The 25,896-nt window shown below is 36.3% G+C and overlaps 1 protein-coding gene across 5 annotated transcripts in view; it reads left to right on the forward strand.

Annotated features, from left to right (window-relative positions):
* The window catches only part of PPFIA2 (PTPRF interacting protein alpha 2), a 552,369-nt gene that overhangs the window by 72,678 nt on the left and 453,795 nt on the right, over positions 1-25,896 (forward strand). For 4 of the 5 annotated variants that reach the window (XM_003405226.3, XM_064283784.1, XM_023559226.2 and 1 more), the window contains exon 2: positions 8,026-8,079. The exons of the other annotated variant lie outside the window; for it this stretch is intronic. In XM_003405226.3, coding sequence (XP_003405274.2) covers positions 8,026-8,079 — 54 coding nt within the window. The remainder of the gene's footprint in view (positions 1-8,025; positions 8,080-25,896) is intronic. 5 annotated transcript variants of the gene reach the window in all.

Genomic DNA, 25,896 nt, shown 5'->3' on the forward strand with positions numbered 1-25,896 from the left:
ATGTATTTCGAATTATATTTAATGCCATAGTTCCAATGGCATTAACTCTTATATTTGTAGGTTAATCAGGGATATTGTTTTTCCAAGCAGAGACTATAAGGCCCACCTCAGAAAAATTCTGCTTGCATTCGCATTTGTTCTTCTATAAATATTGAGTATTTTTTTCTCCAAAGTTACCACACGTCATGTCAAGAGATCCTTTCCATTTCTTTTTTCCCACATCTCAACTTATACAGTAGAGTGTAGTAGTTATCATTGCCTATGGAGTTAGTCCATCTGGGTTTGGATACTTATTAGCTGTGTGACCCTTGTTGAGTCTTTTAAATTCTCAAAGACTCACTTTTATCATCTTGAAAATGGGGGAAATAACTTTTGCTAAGGGAGCTAGGATGTTATCTAGTGAATAATACTGCTGTTAGCATAGTGTCTGCTATAGTAAAAGCTCAGTAAATGTTCATAATTACGTTGCCCAACCAACTTCCTCAGATAGACTTACCCAGTGTTCACTCAAGACCAAAATACAATTCTAGCAACAAGAAATATTCAAACTTACCACCTCCCTATATTGTTCACTACTCATGTAATTTCACTGTTTCACTTCTCAGACTTCTTCCCCATGTTGTTCTGCTCTTAGACTGAAAGATCCTTGAATCCAGAGAGCATGGCACAGCCTCTGGATTCCGCATTTCAATTTGGTGCAGTGCCTTATTCTTATTACGTATATAATATGTTTATTTATCTTTGTTTGGATCTCTGCAAGACTCTCAACCCTTTGAAAACTGGGATCTTGACTGTTGTCTTTTCAACCTACCCTTTATGTCCAGCATAGTGCCTAAATCACAAGAGATGCTTAATCACTCTTTTTTTTGAAGAATTAATTTTATGGCTTAAGGAAAATCCAGATTTGAGCTGAATTATGCTCAAAGTAAAAGCCTAGATATTTTCCTTTTTTATTTTAAAAAGTCACTAAATAGATTCCTTCTAGCTTCTATAGGAAAGAAGATTTATAACAGTGGTTTGTGTGTGTTTTCTGCTTCTTCTCTGCCTCCCAGGAAATTTACCCTGTAAAGTTGCCAAGGAAACACTAACAGCTTAAGTCTGGTAGAAGAGGAAGATGTCTCATTAACAAACTCAGCTTTGTTATTTGGATGCTTGCCTCAAGAAGCTGGTGTTCTCTGATGAAAGATTGTTTCCATTAAACATTATGTGAAAAACTGAATGATTAAAAAAAAAATTCTGTCTTCTGACTATTACATCATATTCCTAGTGCTATGAACCTACTTTCTAAGAGTTTATGTAAAAATAAACATTATCGATTTTTAGTTTAATGTGTTTGAACTATTTATTAAAGCTTGCCACACATGTTAGGTAACATCTGTAAGTATTGATTTATTCAATATTCAGTGATTAATTTACAGGTCATAAATCTGAAGTATTGGCAGTATTTCACAAGAAGATAACTTTAATGTGTTGTCTTTTGACTTTTAAATCATTTTGTATGTTTTCACTCTTATTAACTTGAAACCCTGGGATATATGGAAACTTACTGCTTTAAGATGAAATAACACAGAGTTGTGGGCTTTTTCCTTTGGAATGATGTCTTATTAATGACGCATGATGGAATAGGAAGTATGCTGGGCTTGGGGTTAGAACACTTAGGATTTCAAGGCATCTTTCCAGCATTTACCACCTGCATGATCTTGGGCAGGTCATTCATTAGTTTGTTCATTCAGGCATTTATCACTTTTATCACACAGACACTGTTGCCTTGAGCCATGCTTTCGAAGCCATAAGTTTTATAAAAATGAGGAAAATTTTGTTTCATCATCTATATACTCTGAGCCTCAGCTTTTTCATGTATAAGGATGATATTACATGCTTCATTCACTCATTCAGTCATTCATTCATCCATTCAATGAATATTGATTGATCTCCCACTATGTGGTGAAGTGTTCTAGAGGCTGAGGATATATGTTCACATCTTGCTGGACTCTGTTAACAAAATAGTTTTCCTATCTTATCCCTTCAGGGTTAGGAGCTCTAGTGGCACATGGTCGAGAGCTTGGCTGCTAACCCAAAGGTTGGCAGTTTGAATCCATCAGTAGCTCCTTGGAAACCCTATGGAGCAGTTCTACTCTGTCCTATAGAGTCACTATGAGTTGGAATTGACTTGAAGGCAATGTGCTTGGTTTGGTGTTATTTTTTCTTCAGGCTTATGGGTATTACAGCTTCTAGCTGTTGCTGGGCCCTGGTGTTTCGTTGTTTTTCTGGTTCCTTTAAGCTATCCATACCTCTATAAGTTATCCCTTCCTTTATCATTCTTTTATACAGTTTTTGAACTTCTATCTGATTGTTTGTAACCCTGACTGCTTTAGACAATTAAGGAAGTTATTGCTGAAGATTTTATATTTAAGACGAGATTTTAATGAAGTGAGTGGATTAACTAGGAGACTATCCAGGTAATAAGCATTCTAAAAAGCAGGAAAAACTTGTGCAAAGGCCCTGAGATAGGAGCCATCCTTGGCCGATTTTTGAAGTAGCATTGGCGCCAGTGGGCTGGGTGGCAGGTAGGAGAGGAAGAGTAGCAAAAGATGGCATCAGACAGATGGCCAAATGCCAGATCATCCAGAGAATTGACATAGTAATATGTTTGTTTTATTCTAAGATTGATGGTAAATCATTGAAGGGGTTTGGTTAAGGAAGTAATCTAATTACATTTTGAATAGATATTTCTGGCTGCTGTGTGGGGAATTTATAGGGAAGGGGATGCACAAATAAAGAAGCAGGGGCAACAGTTAGGAACCTATTTCTTTAGTCCAATGGAGAGCTAGTGTTGGTTGGGATTATGATGGTAGGAATACAGGTGGTAAGAAGAAACCAAATTCATGCAATATTTTTAAGATAGAATTGGCAGGATTTGCTAACAGATTTTGACCTGAACAACTTGGTGAATGATGACATCATTTAATAAGATGAAGAGAGCACTGGGAAAGGGACCTAGGGGCAGGAATTGAGGTAGAAATCAAGAGTTCGATTTCACATTATTAAGTTTTAGACGGATGTAGTGATATCCACATGGAGATTCTGAGTAGGCAGTTATACACAAAAGTTTGGATCTCAGAGGATAAATTGAGGCTGAAGATATGAATCAGGAAATACTCAGTGTATATAGGATTTAAGGGAAACCCTGGTGGCATAGTGGTTAAGTGCTACAGCTGCTAACCAAAGGGTTGGCAGTTTGAATCTGCTAGGGGCTCCTTGGAAATTCTATGGGGCAGTTACACCCTGTCCTATAAGGTCACTATGAGTCGGAATTGACTCGACAGCACTGGGTATAGGATTTAAAGTCATGGTACTAATTAAAATTATATAGAAGATGAAAGTAAATGAAAAGAAAAAATATTTCAAGGAGACGGAGTCTTCAACTGTGCCAGGTGTTGCTTAGAGATCAAGAACAATGAAGACAGAACATTTACAACTGGAATTATCATCCAGGAGGTCACTGGCAACCTTGATAAAAAAGTTTCAGTGGTGTGGTGGGAATAAGAACCTGTGTCAAGACAGAATGGGATATGAGGAACCCTTTGAGAAGTTTTTCTGTAAAGGGGATGAGAGAAATGCTTCGTTTTTGTATTGTGAAGATAATGAATTTTGCAAGCTTCTCTCCAAATATAAGGTACTTCATTGAATGTTTTTTTAAGACCTTGAAACCAATTTTAAATATAATTGTTCAGTAAAGATAAAAGAGATTGGTATTTTATTATTTCATATTGATTTCATTGGCTGATACTTTTTTTGGTAGATTGTTTAATGTACTAAAATATAATCTATTTTGAAATGTGATAACTTTCCCCAAATAATTTTTAAAATTGTGCTAAATTAGAAATAAGAATAAATCTGAAATTTAAAAATAACTATACTAGATACCAGTTGCTGTAAAGTTGACTCTGACTCATGGTAACGCTACGTATGTCAGAGTAGAACTGTGTTCCAATTTTTGAACCATCGAAATTTGATTTTAACATTAAACATAACTATTATGCTTTAAGATGTTCTGGATCTTGTTGCATATGCAACATTAGATTCAACTTATTTAGACTTTTCTTTATTCTTTTTTGTATTTTATACCCAAACAATTTTTATCATCTTCAAAAATAATTTTTTATTGTTGTAAAAGTATAGATAATACAACATTTGCCAATTCCATGTTTTTGACATGTATAATTCAGTGGAACCAATTATATCAATTATGTTATACGACAATCACCAATATTCATTGCCAAATTTTCCATCACCATAAATAGAAACTCAGTGCTTTCTAAACAATGTTTTTTTCTTCTTTTATTGGACCCTACCTGGCATCCTATTCTTCAGGGATAAAAATAAGTGTCCAGCAATAGCTCTGAGAGAGACCTCAAATTTTAATATTCTCCTTTTTCTTACCTCCACAAGAGAAAGCATGACTTTCAACATCTGACTTTAATTACTTGCACTGAAAACCACATGATCAGTCCCTATAGCTCCACCATTCAGTGTCAGTCAAAAGCAAATATGTCAACTCTTGGAGCAGGGACTGAAACAGGACAATTGGGCAACCAACTACGCCAATGCAATACGATGTGATGCTTATTCTAAGCCTACGCTGAGGTGATACCTGTGTTGTGGGCTGCTCTCAAGTCTCATTCTGCTTAGAGTTCTGAGTTTAGTCACTTCACTCTACCTGCAACTCATCCTTTGAAAGCCTGAGACCATGGGCCAGCCTTGGCTTACCAGGTTTCCATTCCAGGAACAGAGCTTTTCAATGTTAAAATGAATTGTCTCTACACAGCTTTCATGAAGAACTTCTTAATAACCTCCTTTAGGTATTTCAGGCCTTGAAGAAGGAAGTGAAACTTTCATTACCTGAATTTTGTTTTAAGACATAAAGTCATTATATAATTAATAGATCCTAGTTCATTTTGTTTTGTGTAGATGTTAGTAATCTATATAATAGAGGATGTATAATACTCTTGTCAAGCAACAAGGCATCCCTAAGCAACAGAATGATGGAAGCTGCTAGGTTTGCTTCCTTACTTCTATAGATTTGACTGGTAAGAAAACAATGGGGCCAAATGGATTTAAGGATTTTATTACTTAGACAGCATTAACAAGGTCAGCATAGTGTCAGCTCCCCACATCACTACAAGGGCTGGAACACTTAGGATAAAAATTTAAGTCACTCACTCCCAGGTTTGTATTGGTATAGACCCTACACTTGCCCATCTCTTTAGAATGAGGCACCCAGAGCACAAAATTCAAGGAGGCAGTCACTCTCAGGACCATGCAAGTATGAGATTAACACTCATATAACCCTGAGAGTGAGTCACCTTAAATTATACACCCTAGTTACCTCACTTGCCTCACTGTAGTCAGGCCCTGGCCCCTATTTCCACAGAAAGATCAGAACTGGATAGCCAGAGAATAGCATGGGTGAGGGGTTGCTCTGCCAGGAAGAGTCAGTTCCATACAGCACCTAAGCAGTTTTTATTGTCTGCAGATGTACCCTGGCTGGTGGGAAGTTATAGAGAGGGTGGAGGTGCAAGGTCCTATGTCTCACTGGAGCCAGGGAAATAAATGAGAATCAGCCTTATGACAACTCCTCACAAGACTGTCTACCTTGTCATGTTCCTGGGAGACTCAGGGCATTATGCTAAGATTTAGGTCAGCCTGTGGTTTAGCCTTGCCTATGTCACCAATGTGAACATGTGCAAGATCATCAGGGTACTATGATAGAGGCATTTTTCTACAAATAGTATTAAAAACACACGTTTGGATTCACACAAATGTTTTGTATCTCCACTACTTAATAGCTGTATGATATTGGTTAAGTTATATAAACTATTTAGCCTCTTAAGTTAGAAAAGAAATAACTAACTTTAAAATCTTGATATAAGGGACAATATGTTTAAAGCATGTAGTTGAAGTTCAGTTAAGTACAGGCTATTTTCATCAGTCATTAAATCTAAATGTTGATTTGAACATGGTATACAGCATAGTTAAATAAATTCTGTAATGTGAAATAACAGTTATGAATGCTTTAATCAAACTAATAACCTTATTACATAGTAATTTTAAAAATACCTTCTTACAAAGTCAATGGTTTTACTTTTTTATGTCTTTTTCTTTTTGTCTCTATAAAATGAATCTAATAAGTTTGTCAAGGATTTCACTTATATTTTGTAAGATAATATACTCAACAATCATCAAAAAGCTTGACTCACTTCTCATTACCATTTAAGAGCTCTATAACAATGCATATGCTTGGAATTCCTCAAAGGATTTATTTATTTCATGTATTAATTTTACAATATAAATTCATTCGTACATACTTATGTTCATTATTCACACCTGAAAAATGTCTTTTTGCACCAAGCGATAAGCCACATTTAAGTTGGGCCTCTGTCCAAGTAGGACACTCTTTTTCAGCTTGTACTCAAAATAGAACATAAGCTGAAAATGTTGTTTTACAATTGAATGAATAAAAGGAATAAGCGCATACATCTGTGCTGTGTTTAGAGCCATGAATTCGTACGTAGTTAGTTTGTCTTTAGTTCAGTATGTTTAAAACCAAAAATACCAATGCTTTTTCACACTCATCTTTTAAATTATTCTTTGCCTTGTCTTAAGACTTTGACTATCATGAAAAGTTTAAAGTTATAAAAAAAAAAAAAAAATGGAAACAACATATCCATGATAGCAAGAAGTCCTCACAATGGAACTTTTAAGAATGTGGTATTTTTTCTTGAAAAGTATTTCCTGTGGTTACTTTGCCTTATTAAAATATGCATGAAGAAATTCATTACCAATTAAGTACCTGTTCAAAGTCAGCTTCTTTGGATGGAAACTTTGATCATACCATCCCTTCTCTTTCCCCTCCCCTGAGCAGTGTTTCCTTCACATGCTCATTTTAGCCTGATGTTGTGTTAAGAGTCCCTGTTTTTGAAATACCAGGGTAATAATGATGGGAATAAGTCTCAAGTGAATAAGTAGTGTAAGTCCTTTTTAATGACACCAAGGTAATGGCATTTTCACTGATCACAGGTATTTAATTTTCTTTCACTTCAAAATTGATTTCTTACTGCAGCCACCTTTCTCTCAGTTCTTCATCCCTATCCTTTCAGCTGGATGCCAACAGATAAGCAGTGATCAGAGTCACAAGAAAGACCCTTTCCAACAAAAATAATAACTCTTCGTTGTAGCCGAAAGATCCTAACCAGCAGACTTTGAGCAGAACCCCAGCCCCAGTTTTTCTCATTTGAGGATGGGGGGTGGAATGGGTGTTAAAAATTAAATAAGGAGCTTTTACTTAAAAGTCTAGAATTCTGGCTTTTCATTTTAAAAAGTCATATGATTTGTAACCTTAGAACTAAACTCATGGATACCAACAACTGACTAAAGCTGAGTTGTAGTTGTCTGTACACACAGGCCACATGCTCTTTAGCTTACATTACATCACCATTTCATTATTTGTGAGACCTTTGACCACTATAGCCATGCTTCAGGCATGATCTCCTCTGGTTACTGATTAAAGATTTGGGATTGATCTTTGTAAAGGAATAACTAATCGATCTACATCTCTTTATATTTTCATTTTCTATTCATAGTAATATATTGGATCATAGATAATTAGGCTTTTTTTTTGTAGGTTAAGTATTTTCCATGGGATTAGTCTTCTTGAAAGCAATACTTTAAATTGCATTTTTATTAAATTTTCTTTTTATGTTCTCCCCTCACTGAGCATATTTCAAACATTATTATTCTGTTGATATGTTTCCTTTTTACAGAGTGTTCAGAGATGGGGAAATATGTAGATTTTTAGATACAGGCATCAACATTTATTTATCTTTACAGTGTGCAAGATTGTTTAAAAAAATAGTAACTGAAAGTCCCTGATTTGGCAGCTAAAGAACATATTATAATGTGGGACTGGGGAATTCTCCATGCTGTTGAGTAGCATTTTACAATCCACACCTCTCCCCTTTTCAGGATATCGAATCCCTAACAGGAGGTCTGACTGGTTCTAAGGGGGCTGATCCACCGGTAAGTTAGCTTCTTCATTAAATTTAACTATTGACAAATGGAATTTTGTATACACCAGATCATCAGTGACTTGTATGCTCTTTGTCGTATGTGGGTACTGTTTTGTAATATAGCCATTGCAGTAACTAATACAAAAGTATAAATTGCTTTGAGGTGTGCTTTGGTGTTTTAAAAAGTTTTCATAAACTCATAAAATTCATCTCTGTTGGCACTAAAAATAAAAGCTTCGTTAGAATACGTCAGTACTTTATGTCTTACTAATGGATTAAAACACAAGGTAAAACCTTTGGAACTTTAGAGTTTACCATTCTAAATATGAGTGTATGATTTGGGGAGCAATACATTTCCTAGTTACTGAGAAAAATTATGCCCATGATGTCAACTGTTTGATTCTTGATTTTTTTTTTTCTTACGTAATTCAGGATGCTTTTAGAAAATTAGAAAACGGTATTCTGCAATTTTAAAAGATTATCAGTTTTAAGCAATAAGAAGAGATTGATATTGTAGTTTTAGAACATTATAGTCCCTTCTGTGATGATGTCTGATTTCAGAGAACATTGATTAAGATAATATTTCTTTTGACTTCATTCTTGAAGTACAAACATGAGTTCCTGGTATATATCTAAAGTGATAAAACAGATTCAATTAATTTCAACAAATTGTCAATACATAAAATTTTATCACTGCTTGCTTTTCATTTAGTGCTGTGAGATTTAATGAACAACACACAGAACCTAATGTTATCATTTTCAGTTGTACTTTACCTAAACCAAAAGCAAACCAAACCCATTGCCATTAAGTCAATCCCGACAGATAGTAACCCTATAACCTGAAAAAAAACATTGTCGTCGAGTCAATTCTGACTCATAGCGAACCTATAGGACAGAGTAGAACTGCCCCATAGAGTTTCCAAGGAGCGCCTGGTGGATTCAAACTGCTGACCTTTTGGTTAGCAGCTGTAGCACTTAACCACTATGCCACCAGGGTTCCCAGCAACCCTATAGTTATCTATAAGTATAAGAAAGCTGAAAGTTTAGGTTGTATAAAAATCTTTAACCCTACGTGTTGACCCTTAAACAGCAGTGAGGTGTTAAAATGATAACTTTCAATTGTATCTCTTCCTCCTGCCTCTCCTGCGTCTCATGATATTGACCAGTCTTCTTCAAGTTGCTCCTTAATAGGGCTAAAGAATATATTGTAGTCTTTTTTTTTTTTTTTTCCCATCATCTGAATTTATGTGGGAACAGTATATTGGTTTCAGGTAGCTGCTTATATTTATTCCCTAAACCCATTACATTGCATAATGCAAATGAATGTAAGTCTACCCAGCAAGTGTATTGTGACAGGATTTATGACCAGCTCTATACTTTAGTGCAGGAGACTGCTTATGTGATGTAATTGAACCCTGCTGCCTTGTACAATGCTTGTACATAGCATTCAAATTTTATTAGAATAGTAAATCTATTTTCTTCACAAAATCTCCCTTATCTTTTTACTGATTTCTGAAAGAATTTTACAGTTAGAGATTAGGTTTTTTTTTTTTTTTTTTTGAGATTAGTTATTTTTTTAAATATTTGTTTCTTGTTCAAAACAAAACTAAAAACCTCTCTTCTGCATGTAGTGATAGAATTCTCATCCATTGTTTACATCTTAAAATAAATTAGTCATATCCATTTAGGAAAACACACTTTCAAACACAGAAGATTGAGTGGGAATGAGATCTAGTTATTGGGAGAAGCCTCTTGAAAGGAAAAAAGAACACAGAAAGGAAAGATGACATCCTGAGGGCAAACTTCAACTTCATTTCCTTTAGCTATGAGTAAATAGACATCAAGTATGTTGATGTTGTTAGGTGCTGTCAATTCAATTTTGACTCATAGTGACCTCATGTGACAGAGTAGAACTGCTCCATAGGGTTTTCTAGGCTGTAATATTTACAGAAGTAGATTGTCAGGTCTTTCCCCCATGAAGCTGCTGGGTGGGTTTGCACTGCCAACTCACTTAAAACAAATATATATATACATATAACCCAGTGCCGTCGAGTCGATTCCGACTCATAGTGACCCTATAGGACAGAGTAGAACTGCCCCATAGAGTTTCCAAGGAGTGCCTGGCGGATTTGAACTGCAGACCCGTTGGTTAGCAGCCATAGCACTTAACCACTATGCCATCAGGGTTTCCATATACATATATATATAATTTATAATATACATATATACATGTACATGTTTTTTTTTTCCTTTAGACATAATATTTGCAATGTAAAGATAGGGGTTCTTTCCTGGCAATGCCATATTGTGATGATGGGTATGTTATATAGCCTACATTTTCCAATGTTCAATGATTGTGTTCATTTTGTAACTTTTTGGAGAGTGGAAAACATCAATGGAAATTTCAGAATACATAAAAGCTTAGGCAATTGGGGGTTCATCAGTATATGTCAATTTAGTATCTCCCACTGTTAAAGAGCTTTCTGGAGCATACCACCAGGAGCTATATGATAAATTCATTTTCTTTAGCCCTGAATAAAACTTACATAAAGCAGTCTAAGTAGGGAAGTGAAATGGCAATAGTGTCTAGGGTTTTGTCAGTCAAATTTAAAAATAAGACTTAGAGTGAAGTTATTGTTTTCACCCTCAAGGTAGAACATTGAAAGTCAGATTAAATTATATATAACCTAAATCTATTTGAAGTTTTATATTATTTTTCCTTTCTTTAAAAAAGTCTTTATAATAGGTCATAAAAATACCACTGTCCATTTCTAAAATTATGTCTTTTGTAGAAATGTATACAATGTACTACTAAACCAAATCTATAATAAAATTTTCATTAGCAAGAAATCCAAGGTAATTTTTTATTTATTGAACAGAATACATAACATGCTAAATGAATAGTCTCTCACAAAGACGCATAGCTGTGGGGTAATTTTTTTCTTCTAGTATAATAGAAATCTCAAAGAGACATCTTTACATGTAAATGATATATTTAAAAATTATAAATTTTGCTGTGGATACACGTATTACTTCTGAAGTATTAGAAAAAAGTGAAGTTTGTGTTAATTCAAAGAGGAATAAAGTATATATGAAAAGTTATATGTCAAATTTGTGAATGTCAATATAAATAAATTTGCATATCTGGTGAGAATAAATTTGGAAAATTCCAGTAATCTAGTTTGCTCTAATATTTTTATTAATCCATATTAAGTATGTTTTTTGTAAAGTCAAGTAGTATCAGTTTTAGCACTAATAATGAAGAAGAGAGAACTATTCATGATTTTCAGGGACAATTCAAGAAGTTTTAGAATGACTTTCTTTTAAAAAGGACTTCAGAAGCATGTTTTTCTTATTCAGAAACTAGAAATTAATTGCTATGGCAAATAGAACTGACAGATTTTTCTCAATAAGTTTTTTTTTTTAAACTTATTTAGAAGTTAAATGAACTCATCTATCATTGGGGAAAACAATGTATGTTAAATATTACCTTAAAACTGTCCTTGAAGAATTGTATCAAAAGATGTTCTATATTTTGTATGTGTTTTCTATTCACAAAATCTGGATACAGATTAACCTCCTATGTAAGAACAGAGCATATATTTACATAGAAAAATAAAAGGAAAGAAACCAGATCATTGAAATCTAAATGGTAAAATATCACTACTAAGTTAAATAGTGCTGTTTTTATGTATTACCTTGCCATACTGTTTTAAACTTTAAATATAAACGATATTAACATGTGAAAAAAATTGGGAACTGTCAGGTATCAGGGGTGTCCCAGGTGATAAAATGACAGGCCAACTTTTGGGTAAGTCAGAGTATGGGATCAGCAACTCAGCCTCAGACAGCCAAGAGGACTTTGAATACTGAAGAACCGCAGGGCAAAGCCTGAACTCCAGTGTTTGTAGAGCCATAGTTGTGAAGCAGTGTGAGAGGCCCTTATGACTTATTGAACTTGTGAGCCAGTGGCATAGAGGTGTTGGTCGATGCCCTTGCCTGGCACCAGGATTAGTCTTCAAATCCAGGCTCGGTCTAGGTCTACAGGTGGCATTTAGTAGCTCGGCTTGACTGCAAAAGCTAAATTTAGTGATACAGACCCAAGCAGACTAATACACACCATTAGGAGGATTACCTGCTGTAATTTTCTTTTTAAAAAAATTCTGATTCTCAACTAGGTGTTTCATTTCTTATAATTTCTGACATTTTTTTAAGGGCCAATGAGACAAAGTATTATAAGGAGTAATGTGGACCAAGTACTAAACTACATGAAATACATTCTTGAACTTATTGCATTATAACATACATTGATCAAATAGGGAAAAGTGTCTTGGTATCTCACAGAGTGCTATTATCAAGGTTTAAATTAAGTCAACCTCATGGTCTCTCCCAAAAATTACAGCAAGAATGCCACTGAGGCTGTATGGTGGCCCTTTGCTTGTTTTCCTTTCTCTTTCATGGAGTAATAAGATCTATAAATTTGATTCCCATAGAACTTAGGACTTTTAATTGTTCTAAGTTTCTGTTTTTTCTAAATGTTAATGTTCTCTTTATTTCTAGATTGTGGTAAATAAATAAGTATCCATCTAATTCATATCCTTGGGCTTGATGTACACACTGTCCTGAACATTCTCCAGCTCTATTATTTTTTTTTCTCCAGTGAGGAACCAGAATTGTACATTTCTTAGTTTTGTACTTTCTGTTCTCATTTTAGTGGTCCTCCTGATGCTTCTTAGCAAATTGGGTAAACACCACAGAGTTTAAAACAAATTCAGTTTCCTGAAAGTGCTGTTTAAACCAGGTTACATATTTTTCAAATTGTAAATAGTCTTAAAATGTAAAAGTCTGTCAAACTAACTTTAATTTGATTATTCAAAAAATGTCAATATTCTACTCATTTCCTTCAAAAGGTAAAGGAATAAAAAAATATGAATCCAAATTGTTGTAATTCTAATTTAATTTCTTTCAACCTTAACCTCACATTGCTATATTACTTCCTTTCATTCTCCTATTCAGAATTCAGTGGATATTTGAGTATATACTATGTGCTAGGTATTTGGTTAGATCTTGGAAATACAGTGGTAAACAATACACAGTTCCTTATTTCAAAATCTTACAATATAGTGGGGTAAAAAAATTAAAAAGACTGGTAAAAAACAATTACAATACAGGGTAAACACAGGATGGGATGGAAGCAAAAAAGAGAGTCACATAGTACAATCAGTGAGAGTGGGAAGGGACTGTAGAATCAAGGAAGGCAAATGGAAGGGGATAATGTCTACCTTGTAGGATGAGTTGAAGTCAGCCAAGTGAAATAGTATTTTAAAGAGAAGAAAAAATATCTGCATAGGCTAGACGGAAAGAGAGAGAAAGAGAACACCAGTATGGTTGGAGTATGAAATAAGCAGAGGAATGGGAGTTAGCAGTGAGATAGAAGGCTGGAGGGTTAAACTGGGGCAAGAACATGAGGAGTTTCATGGAAGGAATTTGTACTCTACCCTAAAGATCATAAAGAACCATTGCAGTCTTTAAAAAGGAGAGTCACTTAATCAGGTCTCTCCTTTAGAAATATTTTCTTGGAGAGTTGGAGAGTGAATTACGGGAAAGACTAGAGCAAGGAGACCAATGACAAGACTCTTGCAGTCATCCAAAGGAGAGATGATAAAGATGATAATGGTGGCTTTTCTTTTTACCTATCCCACTGTATTATAAAACTAATTAAGAGCAATATCTCAGGAGAAACTCAACATTTTGCTGAATAAAATACTAAATGATGAATATGATCCAATAGAATGGCAGTGAGAATGGAGAGGAAGGGACTGACTCATGAGACATTAAGGACATAATGAATCCACAAAAATAGGTGGTTGTTTGAAGAAATGAGAATTAAATCTATTGAGAAGTCAAGGCTGACCCTTGAATTTTTTGGTTTGGCAATTGATCAGATACAGATACCATTCATGGAAGGAGAAGGAATATTGAGTTCAGTTTTAGACATGTTAAAATTGATCTGCTTGGGCTGGGAATATATGAATGAGATTGGATTTTAAGGGTGAGCTCTCATTTAAAGCCATTGATTTGGATATTAGAACAGTTAATTGAAAGTCTTGGATGTGATGAAATTATCCCCCCAAAATGTATTCAGAGTGAGAAGATAAGAGAGTTCAGAACAAAACCTTCAAGGAGAAATGCATCTAAGGAAAGATCAGAGAAAAAGGAAAGATCAGAGGCACCTTATGCCCACAAAAAGACAAAACAGAGATAACTACAGGGAATGAATCCAGCAAGGTAAGGAATCATAAATGCCAAGGTTAACAGAGGCTAGCGAAACTTCAAGATGCAGAGAATTCAAGAAGAGCAGAGTGTCCACTGTATTTAGCAACAAGAAGATTAACGGTGATCCAAGTGAGAGTAATTTTAGTGGAGTAATTTCGGTAGAATCAAGCTTCCAGTAGCCTGAAAGATTAAATGGAAGATAAAGAATGGGAGTCAGGTGTTGTTGTTAGGTGCCATCGAGTCAGTTCCAACTCATAGCAAGCCTATGTACAATAGAACAAAACACAGCCCAGTTCTGTGCCATCCTCATAATCATGGTTATGTTTGAGCTCATTGTTACAGCCACTGTGTCAGTCCATCTCATTGAGGGTCTTCCTCTTTTTCTCTGACCCTCTGCTTTACCAGGAATGATGCCCTTCTCCAGGGAATTACCTCTCCTGATAACATATCCAAAGTATGCGAGACAAGTCTTACCATTCTTGCTTCTAAGGCGTATTCTGGCTGTACTTTTTCCAAGACAGATTTGTTCCTTCTTTTGGCAGTCCACGGTATATTCAATATTTTTTGCCAGCACAATAATTCGAAGGCATCAATTCTTCCTTGGTCTTCCTTATTCATTGCCCAGCTTTTGTATGCACATGAGGCGATTGAAAACATCATGGTTTGGGTCAGGCACGACTCAGTCCTCAAGGTGACATCTTTGCTTTTCAACACTTTAAAGAGGTCTTTTGCAGCAGATTTTCCCAATGCAATATGTAGTTTGATTTCTCGACTACTGCTTCCATGGCTGTTGATTGTGGATCCACATAAAATGAAATTCTTGATAACTTCAGTCTTTTCTCCATTTATCATGAATTGGATTCAGTAGCTATAGAAAACTCTTTCAAGCTTGATTATGAAGGAAATGAGAGGGAGTAATGTTGATATAAGATATGAGGTTCCAAAGCCAAATTCATTGCTGTTAAGTCAACAACTCATACTGAAGATATAAGATTGAGAAACAATTATTTTAAAGAGAGAAAATTTGAGTGTGTTTAAACATTATTGAAGGAACCTGGTCGTGCAGCGTTTAAGTGCTCAGCTCGTAACCAGTAGTTGACCTATTGAACCGAATAGCTGCTCCGTGGAAGAAAGATGTGGCAGTCAGCTTCTATAAAGATTATAGCCTTAGAAACCCTATGAGGCAGTTCTACTCTATCCTATAGGTTTGCTATGAGTCAAAATCAAGTCCATAGCAATGAGTTTGGTTTGGGTTTTGGAGACATAATTGAGAGCATGTGGAGAGGGAGAACTTAACTGAGGAGGGGAAATGAGCATTGGATGAGGCAGAAAATGATAGATTCCAGGGCCTGGTTATATAGCAGGAAGAACATCTCTTCAAATGTGAAATGGCGGTAGAAAGAAAAATGGAGCTGATGCAAACATATTTGTAGGTGGGTCTTAAAAATTTGAGATAGTTTTCATTTAATAGCTTCTATCCCCATTAGGGTCACTATGAGTCGGAATTGACTCAACGGCAGTGGGTTTGGGTTTATTATCCCTACTAAGTAAAAAGGAGCTAATTAGCTGAGAGTGGCAGGGGATAAGATGTTGAGATAAGATACTTCAGGAATATGGAAAAGCTTTACTACAACCGTTATGGATTGTGAGAGAAGAATTCTATAAACCATAGAAGAGTTGGTGGGCAGTGCTAAGGGGTCCAGTTGTGGTTACAGACAGTGAATTTGTAGTGGTTCTAAACTACTCACAGGTATATTTTCTTTTTTCCTCCAACAGCGCTCTATACCTGAGGTGTGGAAAGAGAGAAGGCCTATAGTCATTGTGATTTTAGGCTGGTGTTCGACCAGGCTATTGATCTGAAAAGCCAGTGTGACAAGATAATTGAGAATACTAGGAAAAGTGTCAAAAAAGTCTAAGCTGAATAGAAATCGCAATGAAGAGAGGAAGGGATTGATGAAAGAGAGAACAGAGGATACAAGAATCTCAAAATATTTGAAAAACGGTACAGTGGGTGTAAAAAGAAGAGGATAGAAGATTATGGTGAAAGATTGTAATGCTTGATTTAAGCATTTCTGGACAAAAGAATTTCCAGGTATTAATAAGATGCAGGTTGTAGTCATAGACATGGGTGATGGAAGTAGAGGGAGTAAAATTCATTGAAATTGGCAAGTCAAGAGACTGAGAGACCAGGGTGTTGGCTGGATCATTCACTTGCGCCCTGCAATCTTTCCTATATATACTTATTTCCTTGGAGATCCAAACCTATTTCACAGCTACAAATGCAATTTGACAGAAATAACTGAAAAAAAATTACATGTCTAGATTGGATCACTCCCCTGAATTCCAGACTTGTCTATGCAACTAAATATCCATTTAGATATCTAGTGGGAAATAAAAGTACATCATTGTTAGGTGCTGTTGAGTTGGTTCTGACTCATAGCAACCCCATGTACAACAGAACGAAACAGTTCCTAGTCCAGTGTCACCCTCCTAATTGTTTCTACGTTTGAGCCCATCATTGCAGCCAATGTGTCAGTCCGTGTCATTGAGGGTCATCCTCTTTTTTGCTCATCATCTACAAAGCATGATGTCTTTTTCAGGGACTGACTGGTCCCTCTTGATAACACGTCAGTTATTTGAGACAAGTCTCACCATCCTCGCTTCTAAGGAGCACTCTGGCTGTGCTTCTTCCAAGACAGGTTTGTTTGTTTTTCCAGCAGTCCATGGGATATTCAATATTTTTCACCAACACAAAAATTCAAGGGCATCAATTCTTCTTCAGTCTTCCTTATTCATTGTCCAGCTTTTGCATGCATATGAGAAGAATGAAAATACCATGGCTTGAGACAAGTGCACCTTAGTCATTAAGATGACTTCTTTGCTTTTTAACACTTTAAAGAAATCTTTTGCATCAGATTTTCCCAATGCAATATGTTGTTTCTTTTTTTATAATTTTTATTGTGCTTTAAGTGAAAGTTTACAAATCAAGTCAGCCTCTCACACAAAAACCTATATACACCTTGCTACACACGCCCAATTACTCTCCCCCTAATGAGACAGCTCGCTCTCTCTCTCCACTCTCTCTTTTCGTGTCCATTTTGCCAGCTTCTAACCCCCTTCACCCTCCTATCTCCCCTCCAGGCAGGAGATGCCAACATAGTCTCAAGAGTCTCTTTTGGGGCCTTTGTCAAATATCAACTGCTCATATGTGGATGGATTTATGTCTGGATTCTCAATTCTGTTCCATTGGTCCATGTATCTGTTGTTGTACCAGTACCAGGCCTTTTTGACTACTGTGGCCGTATAATAGGTTCTAAAATCAGGTAAAGTAAGGCCTCCCATTTTGTTCTTCTTTTTCAGTAATGCCTTATTTATCTGGGGCTTCTTTCCCTTCCATATGTAGTTGGTGATTTGTTTCTACATCTCATTAAAGAATGTCATTGGGATTTGGATCAGAATTGCATTAAATGTTTGGTAGAATAGACATTTTCACAATGTTAAGTCTTCCTATCCACAAGCAAGGTATGTTCTTCCACTTATGTAAGTCTCTTTTGGTTTCTTGTAGAAGTGTACTGTAGTTTTCTTTGTATAAGTCTTTTACATCTCTGGTAGGATTTGTTCCTAAGTATTTTATCTTCTTGGGGGCTACTGTAAATGGTATTGATTTTGTGATTTCCTCTTCGATGTTCTTTTGTTGGTGTAGAGGAATCCAACTGATTTTTGTATGTTTATCTTGTATCCCGATACTCTGCTGAACTCTTCTATTAGTTTCAGTAGTTTTCTGGAAGATTGCTTAGGGTTTTCTGTGTATAAGATCGTGTCATCTGCACATAGAGATACTTTTACTTCTTCCTTGCCAATCTGGATGCCCTTTTTTTCTTTATCTAGCCTGATTGCTCTGGCTAGGACTTCCAGCACAATGTTGAATAAGAGTGGTGATAAAGGCATCCTTGTCTGGTACCCGATCTCGATGGGAATGTTTTCAGGCTCTCTCCGTTTAAGGTGATGTTGGCTGTTGGCTTTGTATAAATGCCTTTTATTATGTTGAGGAATTTTCCTTCTATTCCTATTTTGCTGAGAGTTTTTATCATGAATGAGTGTTGAACTTTGTCAAATGCCTTTTCTGCATCAATTGATAAAATCATGTGATTCTAGTCTTTGGTTTTATTTATGTGGTGGATTACATTAATTGTTTTTCTAATGTTGAACCATCCCTGCATACCTGGTATGAATCCCACTTGGTCATGGTGAATTATTTTTTTGATATGTTGTTGAATTCTATTGGCTAGAATTTTGTTGAGGATTTTTGCATCTACATCAACTTGTGTTTATCTGGAAATGTCTTAATTTCATCTTCATATTTAAGAGACAGTTTTGCTTGATATAGATTCTTGGAAGGCAATTTTTTTCCTTCAGTTTTTTAAAGACGTCATCCCATTGCCTTCTTGCCTGCATGGTTTCTGCCGAGTAGTCCGAGCTTATTCTTATTGGCTCTCCTTTGTAGGTGACTTTTTGTTTATCCCTCGCAGTTCTTATAATTCTCTCTTTATCTTTGGTTTTGGCAAGTTTGATTGTAATATGTCTTGGTGACTTTCTTTTAACATCTACCTTATGTGGAGTTTGATGAGCATCTTGGATAGATATCTTCTCATCTTTCACAATATCAGGGAAGTTTTCTGCCAACAAATCTTCAACAATTTTCTCTGTATTTTCTGTTATCCCTCCCTGTTCTGGTACTCCAGTCACTCGTAGGTTATTTCTCTTGATAGAGTCCCACATGATTCTTAAGGTTTCTTCATTTTTTAGAATTCTTTTATCTGATTTTTCTTCAGATATATTAGTGCCAAGTGATTTATCTTCGAGTTCAGAAAATCTAGCTTCTACTTGCTCCATTCTGCTCCTCTGACTTTCTATTGAGTTGTCTACTTCTGTAATTTTATTGTTAATCTTCTGAATTTCTGATTGCTGTCTGTCTATGGATTTTTCCAGCTTATTAAACTTTTCATTATGTTCCTGAATAATGTGTCTAATTTCTTCAGTTGCTTTATCTGTGTGTTCCTTGACTTGTTCTGCGAATTACCTCATTTCCTTCCTGATGTCTTGAAGGGTTCTGTATATTAAACTTTTGTATTCTGCATCTGGTAATTCCAGGAATGCACTTTCATCTAGAAGATCCCTAGGTTCTTTGTTTTGAGAACCTGTTGAGGTGATCATGATCTGTTTCTTTATGTGACTTGATATTGACTGTTGTCTCTGAGCCATCTATAAGTTATTGTATTAGTTTATGCTTGCTTGCTTTGTTTTTCATACCTGCTTGCCTTGTTTCGTTTTGGTATACCCCTATGGGTTGCTTGAATGAGCTAGCTTGATTATTTTTGCCTTTGGAGCTCTGGTGTCCTGTCCCCAGCTGGCTAGAGCTGTTATCAGGTATATCAGTTTAGTTGTCCATTCAGTTTTCTTGTATGAATTCAGCTCAGGTTTCCAGGTAGCTGATATCAAGTGTGTGGTACAGGCTCTGTCCTACAGTCTTAGAGGGGCAGGGGTGATTGGCATGTATACCGGTATCTGATTGCAGCAGGGGGTCATGCTCTGAACAAGGCAGGGGCCTGAGAACTGACCCCTAAGTGTCTCTGAGGAAAACGCATCTATGTTCCCTAGAGCATGCTGGTGGGTGGGTTCTGCAGATGGACCATGGGCACCCAAAGTTTTTGTTGTAAGTACTGGGAGGTACCAGTAACCTTTAGACCCCTGTCATGGGTGGCTGGGAGACCTGAGTGGAGCTACCAGTCCTTAGGTCCCTGATGTGGATAGGTGGGAACCTTGTTTAATAGGCAAAGCAATGTCAAACGTCAAACACCCACCTTTCCACTGCACAGCTGAAATGGTTGGAGTTTGCCAACAATGGCCTGTTCCCCTGAAATAGGCCCACACAGGTCCATGCAGAAGGGAAAGGTGTTCAAGGTCCACAAACAGTTTATCCCTGGACAGGAGCCCCTTTTGTCCTGAGCTCCCCTGGTTAATGGAGCTAGCAAATTATCTTTTCCCCCCAGCTGCAAATTTTTTCCTTTCCCAAGGCCGGGACGATGGCTCTAGGTGCTCACCAGGGTCTATCTCAGGCCCAGGGATTCAGCCGCTGAAGCCAGCTTGGGGGTGGGGGGACGCGGTAAAATATACGCAGGTACTTAGCTTTTGCCGAGAGCGCTGTTCTCCTCAGGTTCCAGAGGTGTGAGTAGGCTATGTGGCTGGCTGCTTCTCCCTGAGGAAATTGCAGCCGAATGCTAGTACCAGCCCGCCGCCGCCACTCCGGGAATGGTGCCTGAGGGCTCCTCATGATTCAGGTCTGGTAACTCCTCTCCATTTCTGAATGGTCTCTTCCTTCCCCTGCCCCTCAGTTCATTGTCTAAACTTACCTTTGATGCTCAGGGCTCCCAGCTTGTTACAAATATACTTGTTTCACTTGTTTTTTTAGGTCTTTGTTGTAAAGAGGGCTCGCAGGAAGTGCCTGTCTATTTTGCCATCTTGGCTCCACCCTGGGGTCTTTCTTGTTTGATTTCTTGACTGCTGCTTCCATGGACATTGATTGTGGATCCAAGTAAAATGAAATCCTTGACAACTTCAATATTTTCTCCATTTATCATGATGTTACTTATTGCTTCAAGTCCTCTTCACTTTCAGCAAGCAAGGTTGTGTCATCTGCATGTTGCAGGTTGTTAATGAGTCTCCTTCCAGTCCTGATACAGTATTTTTCAGATTTTCCAGCTACGTGGATTATTTGCTCAGCATACAGATTTAATAAGTATGGTGAAAGGATACAACTCTGATGTACACCTTTCCTGATTTATTGAAAAATATTAATATAATACTGTGTTTTAATTAATGTATATTAATATGATTTACTTTATATTGTTTCTTGAACTCTTTTAAGTTTAATTTGTGCATTTGCTCTTAACTGCATATTTTCACTCAAGCATTTGTGGCAAAAGGAAATGCTGTATGTGTTTTCAATATGATTCCATATTTTCATTAACTTTCAAATTCATTTTTTCTTATTTTCATCTGTATTTATATTTGATTGTGGGTAGCTTTTAGTGTACAGTCATGTTATGCCATTTGGTGTTTTAAATCTATAGTTTGTGCCAATAATTTCGCTTAACTCATGAGTCTTCAAGGGAAATTGAAGCAGCTATCTGGAGGCATTTTATTGTTTGTTCTCACCAGTGGAATGTCTGTAATTTTACTATCCAATATTATCATTGCCTTTCCATTTTCTTAGGATGATGTAAAGAACCCATTCTTGACTTGACCCTGACAACTAAGCTTAAGTAGTGAACTTTTTAGTAGTATCCAGACTAGTCAGGCTCCAGCTGCAGTGGCAGAGAGGTGCAAATCATCAGGCAGGCATGTATTGGCACACTCCCTGAGGGTACAGGCATGCAACAAACAGCATGATACCTTTCAGTAAGCTTATGATTACAGATAATATCAGAAAAATAGGAACATAATGATGTTCTATCTTTTTATGAGGCTTTACAAATGTTACTTATTTGAGTAATCTTCTTCCCCTCCCTCCTCAAGCTTCCTCTCCTTAATAGTTGGTTATTGTTACTTTTTATAGCCACTTTAAAAATGACACTTAATATTAGTTGTTTATAAAAAACATATTCCTCCTACAGGTATACTGCCTTCCATATAGTAATGTAACTGAAATAAAACCTATCACCTGTGGCCAGTCTTAGCATAGTGTTACAAACAAAGCAACTGTGATAAAGCCTTGATATAATATGTAGAGGTTTCAAGAGGTGAATAACTTTACATGTGTCTACCACAAAGTAACTTCTCTGATATCTATCTCCTATCAGCCCCATTCATCATAGCACGTGCTCCACCAAATGTCTCTTGCTTCTCTTTCTCCCAACCTGCTTAGAACATCTCCAGCTTGATCTGGCTGTTCAGTGTGCACCCCATCTACCTTCTTCCATTGACAACTGGCAAATCTATGCTATTCCTTTGCAAGTAGAGCTAGACCCCTTCTAGTATAAATAAATGTAGTCATTCTCAGGCATTTTGTAATATAAATCAATCTAGTCATTCTCAGGTCCTCTCATGGGCAATTCTCTTGCCCTTCCATTTTACAACAACCATTACGCAGATGGGTGCAACAGAAGTCAAGATGCAGAGGAACAAACTATATACTTCCTCCTCAGAAAGCAAGGGATTTGGGAAGCCTGAGACTACTTATGACTTAGATTTTGTTTTGTTTTGTTTTTATTTTGTCCCTGTTACACTTTCTCAAAATTAATTCTCTATCTCTGTAAAAAAGGACACATTATTCATCTATGCCATCTAAATATTCCCGCCATTGTCACCCAATCTATCCTCGTCTATTTCTGGATTCAGTTGGATTTCTCTCAAATACTCCTGATTCTAGCTGTCTGCTTCTATTTTATCCTCTTCCCCTAGTAAATTTAAGCACTAAAGAATTTGGAAGTGGGGATAGGAAACAAACAGGTCAGGATCAGAAATCAGTCTCTTCCCATCCCCAGGGTTTACCTCTCCATCCAGAAACAGAAAATGAGATGATCAACAGAGCTTTTTATTTTTTTCTTTCATGGTGCACACAGTCACTACTGGTCTCTCCTTGCCACAGCCAACCCCGTCCCCCACCTCCAGCCAAGTCCTGCGTAGTTTCCAATTTTCCTGAGTTTGTGCTGCCTGTACAATAGTTTTCAAAATACCATGGTGTTTGTACCACGAGGTCTCTGACTGTAACCAGAACTACCATGCAGAAAGCAAATCGGGTCCCAGTCTGGCCCCAAAGGATAGAGGTGGAGAATCCTCTTTAACAACATATTTTTGTGCCCCCACCCCTGTCTTTTTCACCAGGAACCAGCATATTCACTTCTTTTTCTTCTGCTTTCCTAACTAGATATAAAAACTAGATATACTAGCAGTGAAAATTCATGAGGCACCCACCAGGTGGATTTGCTTAGTGACTCTTGGCTATCAATCACTCCTGTAGTTTCTTATCTCACAGTTTCTATCCTTCAAACTATGCTCCGCTGCTCCCTGTTGGATGGCCTCTGGCAACTGTCCCTCTGTTCCTGGGATATGTGAAGCACTTTTTCTCTGTTGCTGGGTTGTATAAACTTTAAGAAATTCATACCCTGTTGTATAATTTTATTAGAGAGATCAGAAAATATGGTTAGGAAAGTGACATCTGTGACTGTGAGTACCCAATTAATTTTAAATTGTGGTATTTCCCTTCCTTTAAATGTTGCCACTTCTCTAAGCATTTTAGCAGTATTTTTCCCACATACTTAGTATAGAGCTCCTCATGAGTTCCTCCAAACCTGGTAGTGTGTAGCTTGCCTGCAAGCAATTCCAGACCTGCTTCATTTGTCTATCTGTAGCTCTTTGGGCCTGTATAAATATGGTTTCTCTCTTGAAACATGGTAAAGTTCCTGAACTATCCTAAATTTGCCTGCCACCAACCTCTTCTTCTTTTCCTAAAATACTTCAGTTTCTTAATAAAGTAGGCATCAGTGGAGACTGAGTTAGAAACTAATTTTCAACCAGTAATTTCATGAAGAAATTTCTAGTGTATTTCATGAGGAAGACTTAATCTTATGAACACAATAAGGCTGCATAATTCAAATACTCTACTTGAAACATTCAGGACCAGAAAGGTACCTCCTGCCCAAGTTGCAATTCTGATTTTAGAATGGTTTCTACAGTTTCCGAGTGACTTTGAAGTTACATTTCAAAGACAACTGTGGCTAATGCCAGACTGATCTTCACTCTGAAACATCCTAGGTCAAATATTGGGGTGCTCCTGGAAAACGACATTACATATAATATTCAAAAGTCTGGATGATTGCCACATTTATCTGGACTGCCTTACATGGCATCTCTGTACCCTGGTGACTCGCTCATTTATAATTCAGTACAAACAATGAAAAATAATATTCATATATTTGCTTAGGTCTTTTGATTAAAATGTCAAAGGGGAAGTGACATTGGATGTTTCAAGGATTATTTTAAAATCTTTTACTTCTCAATTCCTAACAAAACATCTCTTTTCTTTATCCCAAAGTATTTAAAAATTCTACCTATGGTGGCTTTATACTTTTCTCCCCCTACTCTAAGTCTTACCTTCTTGATCTGATTTATTCTTCCTCCAGCGACCCCATTATTGTTCTAATATAATCAGGTTTATTGTGGGGTAGTTCTCATTCAGCTTCTCAGAAGAGCCCAAACTCAGTAATCTGGTGACCACATTGATTTTATCTCCTTAGGAGGTAGGTAGGTATATGCCAGTGTAGGAAGGGTCTGGGGAAGAAAGCAATCGGTTCCTTTATTTTAATTCATTAATTTTATTAATCAATTGTATTAAATTTTAATTTGTCAGAATAGGTACTCAAAATATTGGTGGTATAACTACACGGCCAAAAGAGTGAAAAACAGTTCCTATGAAGGAATCTTAATCATAAGAGAAATGTGATGCTTAGTATATATAGTACCACAAGATTTCCATGTTAGGTAATTTCCCACTCATTAATGCATTACTGACTTATAATTATTTAAGTTTCTATATTTTACACAATCAAACTACTTAATTAGAGGATACGTTGGACTGTGGTTTAGATATTCAAAAGCATAAATTATGTTAAGTATGGAAATGAGCAAAGAGATGTGAATTATAAGCTAACACCTGAAAGTTGGGTTTAAAACAACATGGAATGTGGGAAGCATTTTTGATGTTTCCCATCATATTATTTCCTATCAATGATAGGAAACATCTTAGAAATGATTTTTCCAGTATTGGTAAAACTAAGAAGCCTAGTGTAATGAAACAACTTGTTAGAAATAGAATATTACTTATTATTTACTGTTAATTTCTAATTAATGTATAAACATAAATGTATTTAAAGAAAAAAACTTTGGAAAGAAACAAATATGTTAATGAAATAAGAAACTATAAGAAAAAGAAATTAGAATCTGCATTATTACAAAGATGCGTTAGTTTTACTATTACTAAAGCAGCACTAAAACATATTAATACGTGTTCAGTTTCCAGGCTTTTTAATCTAAAATTTAAGTGTGCATTATGCTAATTAACCTATCTTTACTCCCCAAAATACATACCATAGTTTTATCCAAAGGCTTAATACTGTTGCAGCCATAGCATTGTATATATTTGTATTTTGCTATTTTGTTCCTCATTTCATTTCTTCCTTACTATATATGTATTTCCTGCTACAGAAAACCGGGCAGATTAACAAATGGTGCTGGCAAAACTGGATATCCACTTGCAGAAAAATGAAACAGAGTTCATACTTGACACCATACACATAAACTAACTCAAAATGTATCAAAGAACCTAAACATTAAATGTAAAACTAAAGTAACTGGAAGGTAACATACGGACAAAGCTAGGGGTCCTAGTTTTTGGCATAAATACACTATCAAACATAACTAAAAATGCTCGAACAACAGAAGATAAACCAGGTAACTGGTGCCTCCTAAAAATTAAATACTTATACTCATCAAA

The sequence above is a fragment of the Loxodonta africana genome, chromosome 4 (assembly GCF_030014295.1).
Source record: "Loxodonta africana isolate mLoxAfr1 chromosome 4, mLoxAfr1.hap2, whole genome shotgun sequence".
Classification (NCBI taxonomy): Eukaryota; Metazoa; Chordata; class Mammalia; order Proboscidea; family Elephantidae; genus Loxodonta; species Loxodonta africana.